We start from the raw sequence: 18,760 nt of genomic DNA on the forward strand, positions 1-18,760 counted from the left end.
CGAGAAAGTCTCGATTTAATATCTCATATTCTTTAATAGATCGTGAAAGGAATTTTTTGGGATTTTTTTTGCCATGTTCATGCGTAATAAATGCGCAAAATACCCCACATTTCTAAAAATTCCGAACGCCGCTTCAACAGTCTTTCTTGAACGCGCTGAAGGACTTAAAAGGACTTTATAAACGCTCCTATTAAAGTGAGGCTTGAAAAATGTTTATTTTGTCCTTCTATGAACAGCAAACATTAATTGATTTTGCACTTGTCGCTTCAGAACCGACTGGGCAACTTTTCGTTGAATTCGGTGGATTTAGTCAATTATTTGTGCATAAATTAACCATAGTCACCTGAAGTCACTCAACCTTATTCATTGGAGTATAAAATGCAGGCCTTCTCACCTTCTTTATTCTCGTACCATCACAAGCAAATAACAATGTACAAACTCGCTACACTCTCAGCTCTTCTTTCAGCGATTGCGCTCGTCGCAGCTGGCGGTCCAGAAATCTGCACAGGTTCAGGCGGATGGTAGGTGTTCAACATGTTGAAGTAAGAGACAGTGCTAACTTCCACGTAATTAGCACTGAGTATCAAAGTGAGTTGGCTAAAAAGTGACAATTTTTGCTGATGGGGCTTTACCCTTCCTAGTAACGAAGGATTGTTGCGCTGCAGTTGGTGAGCGAACCTTTGAATATATTAAGACATGATTTTAACTCTCACGCCAGATCAATCAGCAAGATTCGACGAGCTTTTGAAGCAATGTGTGCCGTGAGTCTGAATTTTTACTAGCAGCCATAAGATGTCTTATGGCTAATGAAAGATATGGCGTCAACTCTATCGACACGGGAGCAATGGTCAGCTGCTGCGAAAGCAGAGGCGCCGGTAGCAGTGCAGAAAGCTTTGGAGCTGACAACCCAACCTGTTAAGCGAGCTAGTCGCAATCATTAAAGAGATCGACGGAAAATCTCAAACGGAATCAATTGTATACTTCTCTCAACATGACTCAAATTTATCTTCATTCCAAAAAAAAAAATACTTACATTTGCGTATTCAAGTGAGTTTAAGAAATTTCGGAGATGGAGGTAGGCTGTCATGTATATGTGCTCGTGTTTCGCAAATCGCGGTACATTTCGCAATTACCATGCTATAGAAATTTCATGATCTGTATAATACATTTTTAATACGCTAAGGGAATTATGAGTCAAGAAACGCTTCCAGTAAATTCGGCACCCCCTTTGACTCCTCATGCTTTAGGAAGTATTGATGGACGCATTGATTGACGCAGTCTTAAATATGTATCGTCTTAACACTTTATTCAGATTTCATCATTGAGGGGCCTATGAGCTACTTAGCTTCGGGAATTTCTGCAACGCATTTGATTACTTGGTCTACATATTGAATTTCTTTAGCTTTATCATCTGGAATTTCTCTGAAATAGGTGCATAAGAGGGTATGGGGGACTAAAAACCACCAATCACATAGAATACTCATTTTCAATAGACATAAGTATTTCAGCCACATCTAAGCCATTCAAACCTAAATTGTCTTTAAAGGCAGAATCAGAACGTATCTATGAAGATAATGAGTATGCTACCATACAGGCTAAACATATGTCTCACCCTATCACCATTAACCTGATTGAATAACTTTAAAAGGAAACTTCTGCATTGGATTTCGGCCTTTGAGAGGGCGCCACTAGCGTAAAGTCGGAATTGTTGGACTTGAAGACGCTCGCCGGCATTGCTATTTTGTTGATCAAGCCAAATTGTAATCTTAACATGATACTTGCTTTAGAGAACAAATAATCACACTTATCGTTTTACTTCAAGTTTAGAAGTATGTCGTTCATGTTTAAAACTCACTATTCATTAGACATGAGAATGAGAAGACTGGTGAGGTTCAAATGAGTGAAAATAAACAATCAGCGGCCGCTGTCGCAATAACTCACAGACCAATCGTCCCTGGGAGGTTTGAGTCATTAGCTATTTTGAATGGCAAATTTGAAGCGTGATGTGAGACAATTGATATTAAGTTAATCAGTGTCGTATAGACGGATATTAAGCGAAAGTGACTAGAATGCAAGCGTGTTTAGTATAGGCATGTTTTTAGCCATCTATTTCCGTGTAAAATTCTCCTAATCCATCCGTATCTTCTTCATGGTTATCTTCTAAGATGTCTTCCCATTTTGGATGAGAGGGATTGAAGTCTTTGGCATAAAATATTCTTAATTATTTAGAAGCTTTGTCAGGATCTATATTGTTTTTGTAATCCCCAATAACATGTTAAAGCCTTGCGTGCGTATAAGTAAACCTGTTCAACGCAACTATATCATATACATATTACTCAGTAGGTATGTTTTGCCCTTCAATAATGGTAATAAATTACCTGATAGTCTTTCGTTGAACATCTCATTGATGTCAGGTGAGAACTGATTTTTGTCATGGTGAACTTTATATTTTGTGTCTTAGCTGCATTTTCAACACTAAAATCTCATGATTTGAGCTTATAATTGTCTTGCTCATATTAAACCTTTCTGATGCTTCCGTCCAACCCGACGTTTCTGCTCCTGATACAGCTTAAAATTACCAGATTTGACAGCTAAGGGAATTCATGGAGATTTTTCCTGGGGCTAAAGACGGATTGCGCGATGAGACTGCTGAGAACTGTCTGGCGGTGCATATCCTCAAAAGCTCTTTCGAAAGCTCTGTCATGTTTTCAGCTTTGAAACTGCTCCCTGCATTTCTAATTTGTTACTGACTAAATATCCTAATCATATGCTTCCATAGATGGTCGCAAAATTCATATTGACTAGCTAAGGAATGTCAAATATTAACTTCTCATCTTTGAGTCTTAAAGGAAGTTTGGAGTATTTAAATGCACCACTGTGTACAGGAAATTACACCAGAAATAAGTCAGATATTTTTGCTATCGTGATGGCCATATAATTTTCTCACTTAAGCTTACCCACGCCTTCAAGACAAGGTGAATATAGCATCGTTAAACGCAAGAAAAAGCAATAAATTTAATATGAAAATCCAAATAGCATTCAATGTTGCAACATATATCCTATATAAAATCCTTCTGCATCTACTGCAACTCGACACCTGAATCCGATACTTCTTGGGTTTGTTTCAGTTCAGCCATACGGCTAGCTCTGCCCCTGCTGTCTTTGTAGAAGACAATATCTCCTTGGTCTTCGACAAAAACGCAATCGCGGTAGGTCTTGTATAGTGAGACAAAGAAATTCTCGTCCGAGTAGTTGTAATGAGGTCCGAGATAAGTTTTGAGTGCATCTGTCGCCTTCCAGGCATTATAGTGTGGTATTTTTGAGCAAACATGATGAGCAATATGGGTTTCGCAAATGCCATGCAATATATAGGTACCGACTGGACCCATAAACACTCTGTCGATGGTGCAGAGAGCGCCTCTCTGGAAGTTCCACAGACCATCCCGGTAGCGAGGTACACTCGGGTCAGTGTGCTGCAAGAATGTGACACTGACCAACCAGCAGTTTACCCAGAGATATGGTATGAGATAGTGGAACACGACCTCGCGGAATCCTCTCTGCTGTCCCCAAACAAAAAGCCCCAGTAGTACTCCTGCAATACCTACATCAGACAGCACAACCTGACCAAAGTGGCGCGTATCAAAGATTGCAGCATATGGGTTAAAGTGACTGGTCCACTTTGGATAGCGCTGGCCCGATACATTCATGAGGAGATATAGCGGCCATCCAACGAGCTGCTGAATGAGGAGATTGAGGAGTACCACCAGCGGCGCGTCTTCGAGGACCTCTGAAAGTCTTAGCTGCTCCTCTTCCGGCACATCGACACCAGTGACGACGTTTTCGTCTGCATTTTCGTAGTCTAGCGTCAAAGCTCTAGTTTCAGAACGCGTCTGTGGAACGAAGACTTGATCTTTGTTCATGTGTCCAATACCAGCGTGGTGTTTTGCGTGGCTTATTTTCCAGCTATAGTAGGGGACGAGGAGGATGGAATGAAGAATAAATCCGACCATGTTGTTGATATATTTACGGTTGGAGTAGGCGTAATGGCCGCATTCATGTGCCAGCACCCACAATCCAGTAAACGACAGGCCCTGAGCGAACCAGAAAAAGGACCACAGCGCAGATGATACAACTGAGGAGGTGTAATATCCACCTGAAAGCTGAGTTAGGTATGGAATGTACACGCTTCCCTTGATTAGCAAGCCACTTAGTAAAACATTCTGTAAGACATATCGACTCGACTTAATTGCTGAACGCTGAAAACACTCCTTCCTGTGGCAAATAACGTTAGCATTCACCCGGGTAAAAGCTTAGAGACACACGGGATTGCCCCTATTAAGTCTTTGATTGTGATCTGTGGAAGGGTGAATTTTTCGACCATGGTAAGTTAACGATAAGCTGTTCAACTTTACATGCTGCACGTTTGTCAATTGCCCAGACTCTCGTAACTGCCCGAATGAACGCATAAGACCTCCACTTCACAGAGCATGAGCGGAATGCGAAAATGAGACTGTGCTCGATCTTAGTATCTGAAATTTCTTCAACTATACTGATAGTTGCTGCGACCTTAATAAAACCTAATTTAATTAAATGAAAGCTCCCCTTTCCCAATATTCGTGCCTCGTGATGTGAATTAGTGACCTTCATGAGTGGAGTGACAGCTGGGCACTTGGATGATTGATTGATTGAAATTTAATACATTTATGTCTAATTGATAGGTATTGAAAAGCGTTGATTGGGTTGTTAGGATTTGAAAAGATTATGCTTTCAGTCTAATCGTCATAAAGACTCTTACTCGGTGTATACTTAACAAAGAAGAGCTTCTTGAGACATGGCTTCGGTTTAATCCCAACATAGCTTTATCAATAACTGTGGTCAAAGATGGATGTGCATCGATGAAGGTATTCAGAGCTCTTATGTCAATGCCGTCGGAGATAGCCGATAAATTCAACAATTCTAGTCTTGGGAAAGCCCTCTCAAAGTGACCTTCGTTAAATGTCAAGATAAACTTCGGACTTTGTAATCCACAGATGTTCAGTGCTCTCAAATTTCTGCTCTAAGTCATGTTCCAGTTCAAGCAAGACAATGTTTAGTTTGAAAGACAGTTAAATTGTCAGAAGCACCTCTCCAATTCGATATTGCGCTAATTCGCCATATTGTGGTAGTTTCAATTTCCTGGTAATTGGCATTGATCAAGGTCCATATTGCAGTGATCAACATCGAGACTTTTCAATTGTCTCATCTCTTGTGGTATTGGCAATGGCGGAAATGTTTTATGTTCTAAAGGTTGACGATGGACGTGGAGCGCTTTCAACTCGGGCATCAGATTGAGAATATCTGAAAGCGAAGCACCTTGAAATTCACAGATTTTTATGAAGCAATTGAAAATTTATGGTAAGGTGCATTGACTGTCGACATTTTCGAATTACCCCAAGTAGGTTAGGTTTAATTAAGATACAAATTGCGTAAGCTGCTACGTGGAGTTAAGAGAAATGAACAGGTCGAATTTCGACTCCTTTACTAATAAGATCGACAATGAAGACATTCTCTCACTTCAAATTGGAAGGGATAGAAGTGGGGGAATGAATCAGTTAATCGCAATCTGAATCCGTTCAAATTCAAGTCTGCTGAGCAACTTTTTGCAGATATTGTTGTAAAAAATATATATTGTAAGCTGTCAAAATAAGCTCGACTATCCCTGCATGCTGTCTGCAAGGGGCAGCTATCCAATTCTTGATTGTTAGAATGTCTTCTTCGTCTCGATTTCGAAGTTAGCTCTCCTGTAGAAGCTTGTTGTAACTATCGATAATGTCTGCAATTGTTGTTATGATATCTAGAGGGAGATTCGCACCGTTGGGCAGGAGTGTTGTTGGTGTTTGAGATGTTAGAGTACAAGGTCAAAGATTTCAAAAGTTATCGCAATTAGGGATTTTGTTGGTGCCTTATATTCCCAGTATTCTCAGCATTCCAACAGCTCTTCAACTTCCTTTAAATTTTGCTCATAACGTAATTAGTGTATCTCCATCGAACAATGCGCTCATTCATCAATAAAATGTCTACAAAATCTGTAATTAACTGGGCATCCAAAGACGGTGAATTCAGGTGAGAATAGATTATCATAACGTTGCTACATACTCACCTCACATAGACGACAAACGTCCGCTTTCAGAGACGCCATAAAGAGTGGCACACAATTCGAACCACAGAGCAACCGCTACCATCTAGTCGTCTCTTATGCCTGTCCGTGGGCACACAGGGCGCTCATTACCCGTGCTCTCAAAGGTCTACAGGCCTTTTTGCCTTACAGCGTTGTCCACCCGTTCCTTGGCGAGAAAGGCTGGTCGTTCGATAAAGACTTTCCTGGCTCAACTGGCTGTCTTATTGAAGGCGCTCAAGCAACTCAGTAGGTCACTCCAACTACTCTCACTATTTCTCACATTACGTCAGCTTACGTGATCTATATTTCACAGCGAACAAAGATTACGACGCACGATTCACCGTGCCAATCATTTGGGATAAGCAGCAGAACACCATCGTATCCAACGAATCCTCAGAAATAATTCGCTTCCTCAACGACTTGAACACCACCGGCGGCGACCTTTATCCAGATCATTTGAAAAGCGAGATTGACGAGCTCAATGAGTGGGTATACCATACCGTAAACAACGGCGTGTACAAGTCTGGCTTCGCTACGACGCAGCAAGCTTATGAGAACAATGTCAAGCCATTGTTCGCATCTCTTGATAGGCTGGAGGCTATTTTGTCAGATGGGAGAGACTTTTTGGTCGGTGGTCAGCTCACAGAGGCTGATATCAGGCTGTTCACTACGATTATACGCTTCGATCCAGTTTATGTGGGTCATTTCAAATGCAACCTCGGCAGCATCAGACACAACTACCCACACATCAACACCTGGATGAAGAAGTTGTATTGGAAGAACGACGCCTTCAAGTCCACCACTAACTTTGAACACATCAAATTCCACTACTACAACTCGCACCGCCAGATAAATGGTACTGGAGTTGTGCCACTTGGTCCAAACCCAAACATTGAGCCACTTTGAGTGAGTGTGCTTTATGCTTGACATTTGACGCTTTTGCATGACTGCAATTTGTTTAAATGTATGAATGTTGACTGGCTATAATAATTTATTAATATACTTTATGTCTTTCTGTAAGTGCATCCCGCGTGGATTTGATGAGATCGAAACAGACAGTCTAATGACTTATTTGCAGGGAAGAGTGAATAAATCGAGTCAATGTGCAAAAAGGTCTTGCCCGGATTCGAACCGGGGTTAATGGAAGTTTATGCGTCAAAATCCACGGTGATAACCGCTACACTACAAAACCAGTTGAAAGCGTACTTCATTAACATAAATATAAATTTAAGTGTTAAAACTATAACATGTAATTGAATCAGGCGTGAACATTCTCAGCCAGCTTTCAAAATCATTAGGGGGCTTTTTGCGGCTGTTTAGAGCAAATATTATGAAAAAGGCTAGAACAGCACAAATTCGATACCTTAACAACATGTCTGAGTTTGTTTCACGTACAAGGCTCTGAGAATGTGTGTGAAAAATCTTCGCTTTCGCAAGATCCAAATCGAGGCTTCTAGCCTCTTGTTTTTTATAAAAAAGGAAGTGTTGAATAGTCGATGTTGTCAATATAACTACTATAAAAAATCACTGAATGAAGCTCAGGGTTCTAGAAACTACCGTAAAGGCGATGTGCAAGGAACGTTAAGTATGAAGGGTATATCCGAAATCAGGGGATGGGATTGAGGCTGGACTCCAACGCTGATGAGCCAAGAAACAAAAACCATTGCATAATTATCCTGGTATATTCTTAAAGCCTTTATTTGAACGTCCAATGACCGGTCCGTGCCCGCGGTTCCCAGTGTGCAATTGCTGTAGTTTGGCAAAGGTAGTAGAGGTGCTGGATTTAGCATTGCTGGATTTCGCTTATTTGTAGCCGGATTCAGCTGTATTGGAATTTCATTGGCTGCATAGCGGGCTGCATTGATTGTCCGAATAAATGCGTCAGTCGATAAAGCGATAGCAATAGAGCAATGGTAATAGGGCTTTACCAGTTACTGAAAATTTAATGCTGTTGCATCCATTCAAGGTCCTTTACCCCTCATCGGATCTCCTTATCGTTATCTTCCACTATCACCATCACCTAGCACAATTGTAAATCCAATTCCGTTCAAGACACAGCTTCAATTCGATTTTGTTCATAATTGATACTTCTCAGACTCCCTTTACCGAAAAAAAGATATTCACAGAAGGAAAGAGATTAAAACCGCAAGTGAAATAATGAATACAAACGTCAGCGCTTCCAAGAAGCCTAAGATTAATCGAGCTTGTGACTCGTGCAGAAAGAAGAAAGCGCGCTGCGATGCACCCCAAACCTTCCCAAACCAGTGCAGCAACTGCAAAGAAGGAGAATGCACTTTCAATAATCCAGCACCTAAGAAAGGCGTACCGCAGCGCTACGTTAACGATTTAGAAGCAAAGGTGAGCCACGAAACATCATATTGACCCCTCTCACACCCACAGCTCGAGCGGTACGAGGCGACATTCGGCCCATTACCACCAAGCGCAATGAGTGATGGAAGTCCATCCAGCGAAGGTTCCCACAAACGTAAATTCGAGCGCAGTAACCGCGACAATCGCGACACTGAATCACTGACGGAGAAAATGAGCGCTCTCTTCTTCAAACCTGACGATGAACCAGTAAAAGACAATGAAAAGGAACGGACGAGATGTTTTGGAAAATCGTCGATGAAAGGTATCGTCAAGCGCATCACCCTCCATGCCGATTTCACAGCTTTAGATCTGAACACTGAGATGAGATCTAGATTCTGGAATGAAGAATTCATCACGCAGACTATGCGGCACTCTCAAGCGCCCTACACGCATGATGATTTTGGTGACCAAAATCTCATGTATGAACTAATAAACGCGTATTTCGATAAGGTGAACGTTACACTACCTCTTCTTAACCGTGAGCGATTTGTTCTCGACATACCAAAACACAAACTGGAGCGTAGTTTTGGTAGCTTATTGATTATGGTCTGCGCACTCGGTTCACAGCACATGTTGATGGGCGATAAGAGGGTTTTAATACCAGGTAGAGAAGATACTCAATTCCTGGCTGGACATCAATTCTATTTGATAGCACGGGAAAAATTCATTGATCAAATAAGCACTGTAGCCTCGCTACAAGACGTCCAAGCAATGATTCTGATGCAGCTGTATGTGCAGAATGGGTTGTATCCCAAAAGTAGCTGGTTAATTTCAGGAAATGCCATGCTTTTGGCTCAAGATATTGGTCTCAATATCAAATGGAACGACTCAAAGGAAGACAGTTACCAACAGGAATCTCGAAACAGGGCGATGTGGGCGTTGTTTATCCTTGATACATCTAATTCAGCTGCACTCGGCCGCTTTCAGCTGATCAGCTACGACGACATCAATTTGGATTTACCCTCTGAAATCGAGACAGATTCTAAAAGTCGACTTAGTGTGCGCTACATGAACCAATCCATCAAACTCTACAAAATCGTCCAAGACATTTTGAAATCTATCTATTGGTTGAAAAGCAATGAGAAAGAAGGCTATAAAGTGTCTTACAATGATATTGCATCATTAAACTCCAGATTGAACGGGTGGTACAATAAACTTCCATCGGAGCTGCGCGATGCGAAAAAATCTGATGACGAAGAGGTTTTCCAAATGAAGTGTTATTTGAAGATCGCGTATCACACATCACAGAGCTACATCTACAAATCCTTCCTTCCCGATCCCTCATCTGCGGAATTTAGCACTTTCCGCCTTACCAGTCTTTTTATTTGCTTGAATGACTCTCGCACTATAATTTCAATTTTCGACGATATTCAGCGGGCAGGCACAAACTCTCGTGGATTGTGTCACAGTAATTGTTTTTTAGGCTGGTCGACTTTCTCCGCCTGCTTGATTTTGGTATTATGCTTTTGCGAAAGCCGTAAAAATGGTGACCTCAATAAGAATGATTTGGAGTACATTCAGAAAGGCATTCAAGTGTTGAGGAAAATGGAGGCGCGTGATTTAATTATGGGAAGAGCGGTGGATATGATTCTACAGCTTGTGATTAAAGCGGAGGTTCCACTCGATCATCTATTCCTGAAAAATCAATGGAACTTGTCAAACAATATCAACCCTGATCAGGCTCACGAATATCTATTTAAATCGCAACTCACCTTTCCTTACGTGGACAATCATGTTCAAGAAAACCACGTTTCTGACGTCATGGACTTCAACTTCGATCAATTTGATGCAGGGCTGGGAGGCACTGAAGCCTTGAATGCGTTAATGCCATCTCTTGATTCGCGTGAGGACGACTGGAGCGCTTTGCTAAGTACTGTCTTTGACGGTAGCAGCTTTAACACTGTCAACAATGTCGCATAGATTCCAATTCAGCGCTGCTACTTCTGCTCAATTTAAAACTTTTCTGTTATTGCTTACGTTTTATTGTACAACAATGTATCATGAATCACCGCTTTGTTCAAATAAATTGAGTGTCGTATGCTTCATTTATGCTCGTGACGTTTTGACGTTCTGGCACCTCAGCTTCTTCGTTTCCAGTTTGACTGCACCGATGACTTGAACAGCTTACTGTTCTGAATGGAGAGCGATCTGGGGTTGGAGATCGGATCTGTCCACCCGTCCTCGGGGCCAGGTGCTTCGATAGTGCGATCACAGCGCACGATCGACTATATTTCTATAGCTTCATATATTCTAATCAGCTCGCGACCCCAGGCTTCACTTGCCATCTAGCCTATACGTGTGAGTTTTCCTCAACTTGGATTGTAACACACCCACGATCAAGAAGCTGGCTACGAAAAACTCCGATGAGATACTCTTAGATAATTAGTTTGGAAAATGTTTGCGCGTGATTATGGGCGACTTAGCCCCGAACCTTATTTGGGTATACAAAGGTATGGGCTGATGGGCTGATTCAGCAAAAAAAAAAAAAAAGTATTAGATATACAGAATTGATTTTGGGTCTCATGTATAGCAGCACTCCTCCCTAGCGTCTCACTGGCATAGCCTTGAAGATATTGCGAATAAAAGGGTCGTTCTTGGTGCTGGTCCAAAAGAGCGTTGAATCGTCAATTTCAAATTCCAGCCAGAGATTCTGACTATGTCTGATATTGCCGCCTGAATCATTAGTGGAACTACAGAGCGAGATGTTCGCTCACCGTACAACACAATGAGCTCCTTAATCCTGTTCACGTGTTCTTCATGAACCTGAGGTATGAAAGTTGCGACAAATGAGGATTGCATGATTTACACAAAAAAGGAGAAATATAGTAACGGAAGGGCCATGCCGAAATTAATTGAGGTACCGGTCTATAACACGGCAAAAACTTGAATATTCTGGAGGGATTGTAATATTGACGACAACCATTTATTTCTATTTGCTCAATCTTCATTGAGTCGACTACAGTTTGATATGCTTTCACCATTGAATATCTCTCTGGTCCTCTGTCCTCAAAGTCGATAACACAGCCTGAGATGGTTTTCAGCTACCTCGGGCACTATTATTGTGTCTTACAAAATCTGCGCTGCCGCAAATGCTCGCATAGATAAATTTATTCATGGCGGGTAGTCTTAGGCGTTATATCAATGTGGAGGCGCTCTTACTCTTGAATGCAATCATCTTTGGAGAACACCAGAGTTTCGATAAAGGATTAGTGTGCCAAAGCACTTCGCATGTGATCACGGCGATGCAGGAACGCAAGACATGAAACACCGCCTCAAACCTTATTAACGACCTTTATCGCCGACCACGTCCAAGCAATTTACTGTGCGCGTTAAGTTGGGCTGATGATTGGTATATTGATATCGTTTTATCGCTTCTCGACGCGTAATTGTGCATATGCATGCATAGGGTGACTGTGACTGTGACGTAAGACTTTTATTGGGAACATTAGAGGGTATTTATATTTTAAGTGCGATTAGACGGGTTGCGATTGTCGACAAGCTTGATGGATATGGACACCTTGTGGTCAGCCAGACTCTTTGCGAGATCAGACGAGGCTGTGGCGCGTAAGAGACGTCACAGAATGCTGAGATTCGCCCACCTGCAGTTCCAGGAAATTCCCTTTGCGGATATGCGCGTATCGCTTTGGCGTGAGCCTCACCAAGGACCGGAAGCTCATCCGGCCTGGCGGGTAAAGGGCGGACAGTAGTGAGGACGAATTTTAAATGGTACAGGCCTGGTTTCGTGATTGTAAGGTCACTGTGCGTTGTCAGAAAAGAAAAACAAAACTCCACGGTAGTCTGCACCTAAAAACAAAGTAACAGCCAGCGTCGTGAGCCCAACCAGCAGCAACGTACGACGCAGAAGACGCTAATTGGCCTTGAAGCAATTGAAATGGCATTTGATGCGGACCCTCTAGCATCGCCTGCACGACCCAGAAGGGTGACCTCATTGCACTGCTCCTGGCGTCAATATGCAAATGATTATGCTGGTAAATCTCCGATAAACTCACTTATCATCGAGATTGCCTCTGCTGTCATATATCTTGAGCTGCAGGATGCACGGCGGATCCACGACACGACGATCTTTCTCCGAAGGGGACGTTGCTCGAGCGATTTCAGGATGCTGAAGAATGATGAACTCGTATCTGCGCGGCTCTTTACTGACTGTTAGCAACTCATCTAAATCCAGTTGTTCACTTGATCTTGATTGCTGCATTCGAAGAATCTGATTGGAGTTGCTGACGAGCTAAGCGAGCCGGATGAACCAGAGAAGACAGATGAGCTAGATAACCAAGGATTGATATTGCGTTGTGAATTAATTCATGTTATTTTCGCTATTTACAAATTCATTCCAGCATCTTCTATTGCGCCACCGGATCTTCGCTGGCATAGACCGAGCATCTTCATCAGCTGTGAGGTGGCCCGAGGAGAGCGAAGAGACTACGTGAAATACTTACATCGAATCATTGACACATCGTCCTTTTATTTCTTTTAAACGAATGCAGCTTCTGATTTTACTTCCGATTTGCTGCAGCTCATAGTCATCTTTGCAATAATCTCTTAGGCTCCTACTAAAAGACAGTATCGATTACGGGGTTGTTTTCTTATAGAATCTCTTTTATCATTATTTTGAGCTCCATTTCACCCTTCAAATGACAATAATCAGATGTTGCAGGTAATTTGGTGGAGATTTGAAGATGGCGCTGAGAGCTCCAGATATCAACAGCCCTGCTAATTGACAGTTATTTTACTGTCAATTAATAAAGGCATCTTCAAATGTCAGATTCGTCCATCGCAGACTCCCCAATTCAGTCAACACTGCTACTTCCGAGCGGAAATTTGGGCAAAAGGCTGTTGAAATTGAGTCTGGATATCAAGTAAGCTGACAGCAACATAACAAAGCCGATAGTCGTATCCAGAATTGCCGATGACGTCTGTCCAAAACATATCCCACCCTTTGGGTCTGCTTTGGATTCTATATAGGCTGCAAAGTCACTAACGTAGCCATATGGAATTGCTATGGTTTACCCCGTACACATCCGATGAGGTACCATGGGCTTAAGCCAGATTAGCTCAAATCAGTCTCAAATTAGACAGAAATACTAATGTGAGACTATGGCCTCTCAATTCGACCAAATTCGCTCCGATCTTTGCATTCGGTACCACTCCAAGTAATTACTTTTAATTTGATGGCTAGAAGGTGATAGATCAAAGCAAATGGCAAAGTTTCTCATAGAATGGTGCATGTTGACTTGGCGCTTACTTTCATCGCCACATCCGCACCTCTTTGAACCCCCTGAACCTCCTAGACCTCCTTAGCGGATGCAAAAATCAAATTATAAGACATTCATTCTGTCTTGCTAGAATGAAATTAGTATGATGAGTTGACGTAAGGTCTTTTTCTCTTTGAAAATCGACGTGAAAGTTCCGCCGAACTAACTAGATTCGCTTTCAAAACCTGCTCAAAAAGGAATGTATTCAAGATAGACTAGAAGTCCATTGAAATTCTTCTTTTACTACTGTTAACGTGCCTCGCGGATCTTTTCGCAGTCGTCCACTCATCACACTTTCTAGCGAGCATACGGCGAATCGAGCGATTGTAAGCGAAAGCAAACGAGTACACAAACGGATTGCAGAATATAAGAAAGACTCAACAAACTTACAAACACACTCGTTGGAATATGACAGGATGAGAAATAGAATGTGAATTAAATTCGAAGGGTACACCAAAATAGTTTGAGAATCTGTTGAGAGAGTGCTTTGTTATCTAATGCATGACATGGTGACAACGAACAGTGCCACCATCGTGAAGACCGGTTTAGTAATCGAAGTGTGGCCTCCCGAGCTAGCACCATTGTTCGAGTGCGTGTTTTGTGGATAGTTGTACACAAATGGATTTGATTTTTGACTAGGAATGTTGTCGTCGCTTTTATGTTCAGTCTTATCATCCTCAACATCCTCCTCATCATCATTGCCGCTATCATTACTCACACTGCTACTGCCTGCACTGCTTGAACTGCTTGAACTGGCAGTCGTAGGCTCGGTAGCAGCTTCCACTTCAGCAACCGTAGGGTTAGCAATAGTTGCCAAAGGACCCTGCCATCCCGTCAGAGTCGGGTTTGGATGTATGTTGGTGTTGATGCTTGTCGCTTGATTTACCGTCGAACCGTAATGATCGTTAACATAGTCAGCAAACACTTCACCTCTCTCCGTTTCTTCCTCCACGTAAAGGTTAGTTCTGTTGGTGGCGACAGATAGTGGAACAACATAGTCAAAGTTGTCTCTGATATTGGGATACATTTCAATGAACATTTCCATAGTCTCAGCAGTGATTTCATGCGTCAGCACAATAGTACCATGGTCTTCAAAGATGCCCCTCTCGGCCGCATCAAAAACATCTTGATAATTTTTTCTGACATCATCCTTAGTCTTACCATTGATCATTTTCCAGTCATTGGTGTCTAATTCCCATAGAACGGTTCTGAGACCAAGACCCTCAGCGATGATGCGGATGCGGTCGTCGATGTCGCCGAATGGCGGTCTCCAGCAGGTTGGTGTGACGCCAGTGACTAGTTTGATGGCCTGGGGAAGTATCAGAGTGACATTACTTTTGAGCAAGGCGATCCTACCTGAATTGAGTAGTAGAGTTCAGCAAATGCACCCTCGTCATCGAACGAAGTCATGTAGTGATGCGACCACGTATGAACACACAACTCGTGTCCGTCTTCTCTGCCCCGTTGCGCTTCATGTGGCCAGTTCATCACGTTTGAGCCTATGTAGAACATTGTCGCAGTGAGGTCGTTGTCGCTGAGGAAATTGTAGAATTCATTGTGGCTGCAGTTAGGACCGTCATCAAAGCCTAAACCCCATGTATTAGGCTATTGTTGTTGTGTGAGTTGTTGTTTCAGGAAAATTTTTAGGAAACAGAATCCACGCTCACCTCTGGTAGGGTAGCCAAATCGTCTGAAAGACCATCAACCTTTGGATGTGTACATTTTGAGCTCGTGAACCAGCAGTCGGGATCGGATGCATCGTAGGATACGTCAGAGATATTGCCGTCGTGCGTGCCCTTTGGTTTGATGCTCGACGGAATGACTTGCTTGATCTCGTCATACTTATTCTGAGCCGTGGTGTCGCCCTGAACAATTTTAGCTGTTTCCCATAATGGTGGAAATTGCCCGAGGTTATCTTGGACTATAGGTGCCGAATATGGTGTGCACTGCTCTGCGTTTTCACCAGACTGGTCAGGCTCTACAGCGTTGGTTGCTTGTGGCGTTTCTTGGGCAGATATCCATGATACAATGCTCAGCAGGGCAATAAAATTGATTCGCATTTAATGGTGTCGACAGGAAAAGCTTACACTCATGTTCATCAAACAATATACTTACATGCGGCGTGACTGTGAAACACACTTTATCAACCTAATAAGACCACTTTAGGAAGGTGAATCATCTTTGACGTAAATCACTTCCAAATTGGCAAGCTGTACTTTGATCGCTTAATAGTCGTTGTATTACATGTTACCGGACATTCAATTAGAATATGTATATTACATGTCTATCGTAATGAAAAAGGAGGGTCTATAATGCGTGCAACGAGATCTAGACGACACCAGCAAGCCGAATTGTAAATTAATACTACCAAGATATGCCTAGTAGTTTTGCGAACGGTAAAATCTATTTCTGTGGTCACTATGCCGGACCGAGAGTCCCAAAGTTTGCTCAGCCAGACTCTTCACCAAGTCCGTTGAAGCTGCACTACGTTAAAATATACCACATCATTTCGAGATGACGCTCACCTGACATTCCTGGAAACTCTCTTTGCGGATATGCGCGTATCATATTGGCGTGGGTTTGCGTCAATACCGGAAGCTCATCCGGCCTCGTCGGAAGAGGTCGAACAGTAGTGAGAAGAAACTTCAAATGATACAGGCCCGGTGTTGTGATTGCAAGGTCACTGTGCGACGTTAGGAATTACACTCGTACGGTGGTATACCTCACCCGAATATGAAATAACAGCCGGCGTCGTGAGCCCATCCACTTGTGACGTAAGACGCAGAGGAACTAAGTTGACCCTGAAGGAGCTGAGATGGCATTTGATGAGAGCCTTCGAGCATCGTATGAACAACCCAAAAGGGTGACCTCATTGCACTGCTTCTGGCGTCAACATGCAAATGGTTAGGCTGGCAAATCTCCGACGAGCTCACTTGTCATCCAAATTCCCTTTACTGTCATAAATTCTCAGCTGCAAGATACACGGCGGATCTACGACACGACGATCTTTCTCGGAGGGTGATGTAGCTCGAGCGATCTCAGGATGCTGAAGGATAACCAACTCGTATCGTCGTGGCTCTTTGCGGACGGTTAAAAGCTCATCTAAATCCAGTTGTCCACTTAATCTTGATTGCTGCATTCGAAGAATCCGCAATGCTAGTACCTGATTGATAAAGGTAGCCGAGGTATAAACTATATTAGGTTGTGTGCAGTGCAGATTCGATCAGGGAATTTCGTCTGTGCGTTAAGCTCCAAGCACTCGATCACTTGATTACAAAGTTTTCACATTACGTTCTCTTGGAGTGAAACGGGCAGCCGAAATAGTCAAAATCGAAACGCGGAGATTTTTAAAGTTTTTCCAGAGTATTATGGGTTTGTTTCACATTGTCTTGATTTTAATTGTGGTGTGACTCACTCGAATCCGCTCATGTGCTGACGTGCAAGGGTGTGATGGTGCTGCGGTCCATTTCGCGAGATAGGAAAACGCTTGATGAATAAACACGAGCTTTATTAGCTGAAAGTATCTCATTTTTACGATTTTCCTTTTTTAGCTACGGAACATTTCATTTCGCGCTCCTTCAACTATCAGCGTATAGTCACTCTAAGCGACAGCCGAAGAATGCCTGGCAGTAGTATAGCTAAGATTTTGTTGAAAAGCGCGCAATTTGGATAATGATACTTGTGCAGCTTGTGAGTGCTTGAAAATTCCGCAGCCCAAGGGCTTTGTCGCAGCAATTTTCACATTAAAGCGCATATCTAAGAGTATTTCGATAAGTCACTAAGAACTGACACATCGATCATTTCGTCATGATCAAGTCTCCCAACACTGACATAGAAATACCAAAAACGAGCATCTTCGATTTCACTCTCCCGGAGGAGCAGCTTTTAGGCGACAAAACTGTCTTCGTTGAACCAACTAACGACGTTTCTCTCACGAATTCTCAGCTTCGTAAATCCTCTTTACAGCTAGCGTATGGCTGAGGAAATACCACAACATTGGAAGACGTGACAGAGTACTTATACTTAGTCGAAACTCACTTGTCTATCCCATTCTCTTCTTGGGCACCTCTGCAGCAGGGGCATGTGCATCACTTGCAAATCCTGGATAAAACTACTTGGAACTATCCCATCATATCAAAGACAGCAATGTTTCGTTCCTCTTCGTACATCCAGACAACATCGATCTAACAAACAAGATACTGGTGGAGATGGAATGTTCAGAAAGCAAGATACGTGAGAGGGTAGTATTAACGACCTAGAAAAGCGTCAGCAACCACGTTTCGTACACCCCATTCTTATGTGATGAGGCTCAGTGCGGTATACCTGAAAAATTCGAAGGAGATTCAGCACACAAAGTTGCCTTAATGTGTTACAGCAGCGGTACAACTGGTGCAAGCAAAGGTGTAATGACAAATCATCATAACTTCGTAGCCAATTTTTGTCAATTGGACAACATGCACAATAACGCATTACAGATAACTGACGTGGTACTATCGGTAATGTCCATGTACCATAACTTAGGAGTTGCAAGCATCCTTTACACTCTTTCTCCATAGAGGGTGACCCAGGCAATCCTGCCCCGATTTTCCCTTGATGAATTCGCTGCTGCAATCGAAAAGTATCGCGTCACGATGACATGGCTTGTTCCACCAATTTTCAATGCAATCCTGAAAACCGAAATTTACAAGAGGTATGATCTTAGCTCACCGAGACAATTGGGTATCGGCGCAACTCCATTGGAAGAAGATCTCGTACACAGCGTCAGTGAAAAGCTGGGAGGTGTCGTAGCGATCACGAATGGATACGGCAAGTTATGAAGGTGGCTTTCCAGACACTTTATAGCTGACACACCAAAAGGTCTCACGGAAACGAGCCCTTTGGTATGCAGATTGCCTTTAGAAAATGCAAATTACCTTTAGAGTATACCAAAACCCACCCCTCGTACGTCGGAAGGTTGGTG

At 42.7% G+C, this 18,760-nt stretch overlaps 8 protein-coding genes and 1 non-coding gene across 9 annotated transcripts; 3 read left to right on the plus strand and 6 right to left on the minus strand.

Moving 5' to 3' along the window:
• Positions 1-429: 429 nt before the first annotated feature.
• On the plus strand, positions 430-919 carry J056_002800 (uncharacterized protein; the record flags this gene model as incomplete). The annotated part of the gene is made up of 5 exons (XM_009272065.1): positions 430-521; positions 575-588; positions 642-668; positions 719-761; positions 814-919. The coding sequence occupies 5 exons, from the start codon at positions 430-432 to the stop codon at positions 917-919; spliced, it is 282 nt and encodes a 93-aa protein (XP_009270340.1).
• A 2,161-nt stretch (positions 920-3,080) lies between these two features.
• J056_002801 (Delta(12) fatty acid desaturase) lies at positions 3,081-4,381 on the minus strand (the record flags this gene model as incomplete). The annotated part of the gene is made up of 2 exons (XM_009272066.1): positions 3,081-4,272; positions 4,323-4,381. 2 exons carry the CDS (start codon positions 4,379-4,381, stop codon positions 3,081-3,083), a joined length of 1,251 nt encoding a protein of 416 aa, XP_009270341.1.
• A 1,671-nt stretch (positions 4,382-6,052) lies between these two features.
• J056_002802 (Glutathione S-transferase omega-like 2) lies at positions 6,053-7,063 on the plus strand (the record flags this gene model as incomplete). Its single annotated transcript, XM_009272067.1, has 3 exons — positions 6,053-6,102; positions 6,149-6,403; positions 6,448-7,063. The coding sequence occupies 3 exons, from the start codon at positions 6,053-6,055 to the stop codon at positions 7,061-7,063; spliced, it is 921 nt and encodes a 306-aa protein (XP_009270342.1).
• Positions 7,064-7,268: 205 nt separating this feature from the next.
• On the minus strand, positions 7,269-7,349 carry J056_004920. Its single transcript has one exon. It is a non-coding gene; the product is annotated as a tRNA-Gln (tRNA).
• A 965-nt stretch (positions 7,350-8,314) lies between these two features.
• J056_002803 (uncharacterized protein) lies at positions 8,315-10,447 on the plus strand (the record flags this gene model as incomplete). Its single annotated transcript, XM_009272068.1, has 2 exons — positions 8,315-8,515; positions 8,558-10,447. The coding sequence occupies 2 exons, from the start codon at positions 8,315-8,317 to the stop codon at positions 10,445-10,447; spliced, it is 2,091 nt and encodes a 696-aa protein (XP_009270343.1).
• Positions 10,448-11,069: 622 nt separating this feature from the next.
• Positions 11,070-11,326, minus strand: J056_002804 (uncharacterized protein; the record flags this gene model as incomplete). The annotated part of the gene is made up of 2 exons (XM_009272069.1): positions 11,070-11,200; positions 11,242-11,326. 2 exons carry the CDS (start codon positions 11,324-11,326, stop codon positions 11,070-11,072), a joined length of 216 nt encoding a protein of 71 aa, XP_009270344.1.
• A 664-nt stretch (positions 11,327-11,990) lies between these two features.
• Positions 11,991-12,743, minus strand: J056_002805 (uncharacterized protein; the record flags this gene model as incomplete). Its single annotated transcript, XM_009272070.1, has 4 exons — positions 11,991-12,082; positions 12,127-12,284; positions 12,332-12,481; positions 12,538-12,743. 4 exons carry the CDS (start codon positions 12,741-12,743, stop codon positions 11,991-11,993), a joined length of 606 nt encoding a protein of 201 aa, XP_009270345.1.
• A 1,547-nt stretch (positions 12,744-14,290) lies between these two features.
• Positions 14,291-15,860, minus strand: J056_002806 (Chitin deacetylase; the record flags this gene model as incomplete). The annotated part of the gene is made up of 3 exons (XM_009272071.1): positions 14,291-15,109; positions 15,157-15,405; positions 15,468-15,860. 3 exons carry the CDS (start codon positions 15,858-15,860, stop codon positions 14,291-14,293), a joined length of 1,461 nt encoding a protein of 486 aa, XP_009270346.1.
• Positions 15,861-16,178: 318 nt separating this feature from the next.
• J056_002807 (uncharacterized protein) lies at positions 16,179-16,939 on the minus strand (the record flags this gene model as incomplete). The annotated part of the gene is made up of 4 exons (XM_009272072.1): positions 16,179-16,279; positions 16,326-16,483; positions 16,528-16,677; positions 16,734-16,939. 4 exons carry the CDS (start codon positions 16,937-16,939, stop codon positions 16,179-16,181), a joined length of 615 nt encoding a protein of 204 aa, XP_009270347.1.
• Between the last annotated feature and the right edge of the window lie 1,821 nt (positions 16,940-18,760).

This window comes from Wallemia ichthyophaga (assembly GCF_000400465.1).
Source record: "Wallemia ichthyophaga EXF-994 unplaced genomic scaffold scaffold26, whole genome shotgun sequence".
Taxonomy (NCBI): domain Eukaryota; kingdom Fungi; phylum Basidiomycota; class Wallemiomycetes; order Wallemiales; family Wallemiaceae; genus Wallemia; species Wallemia ichthyophaga.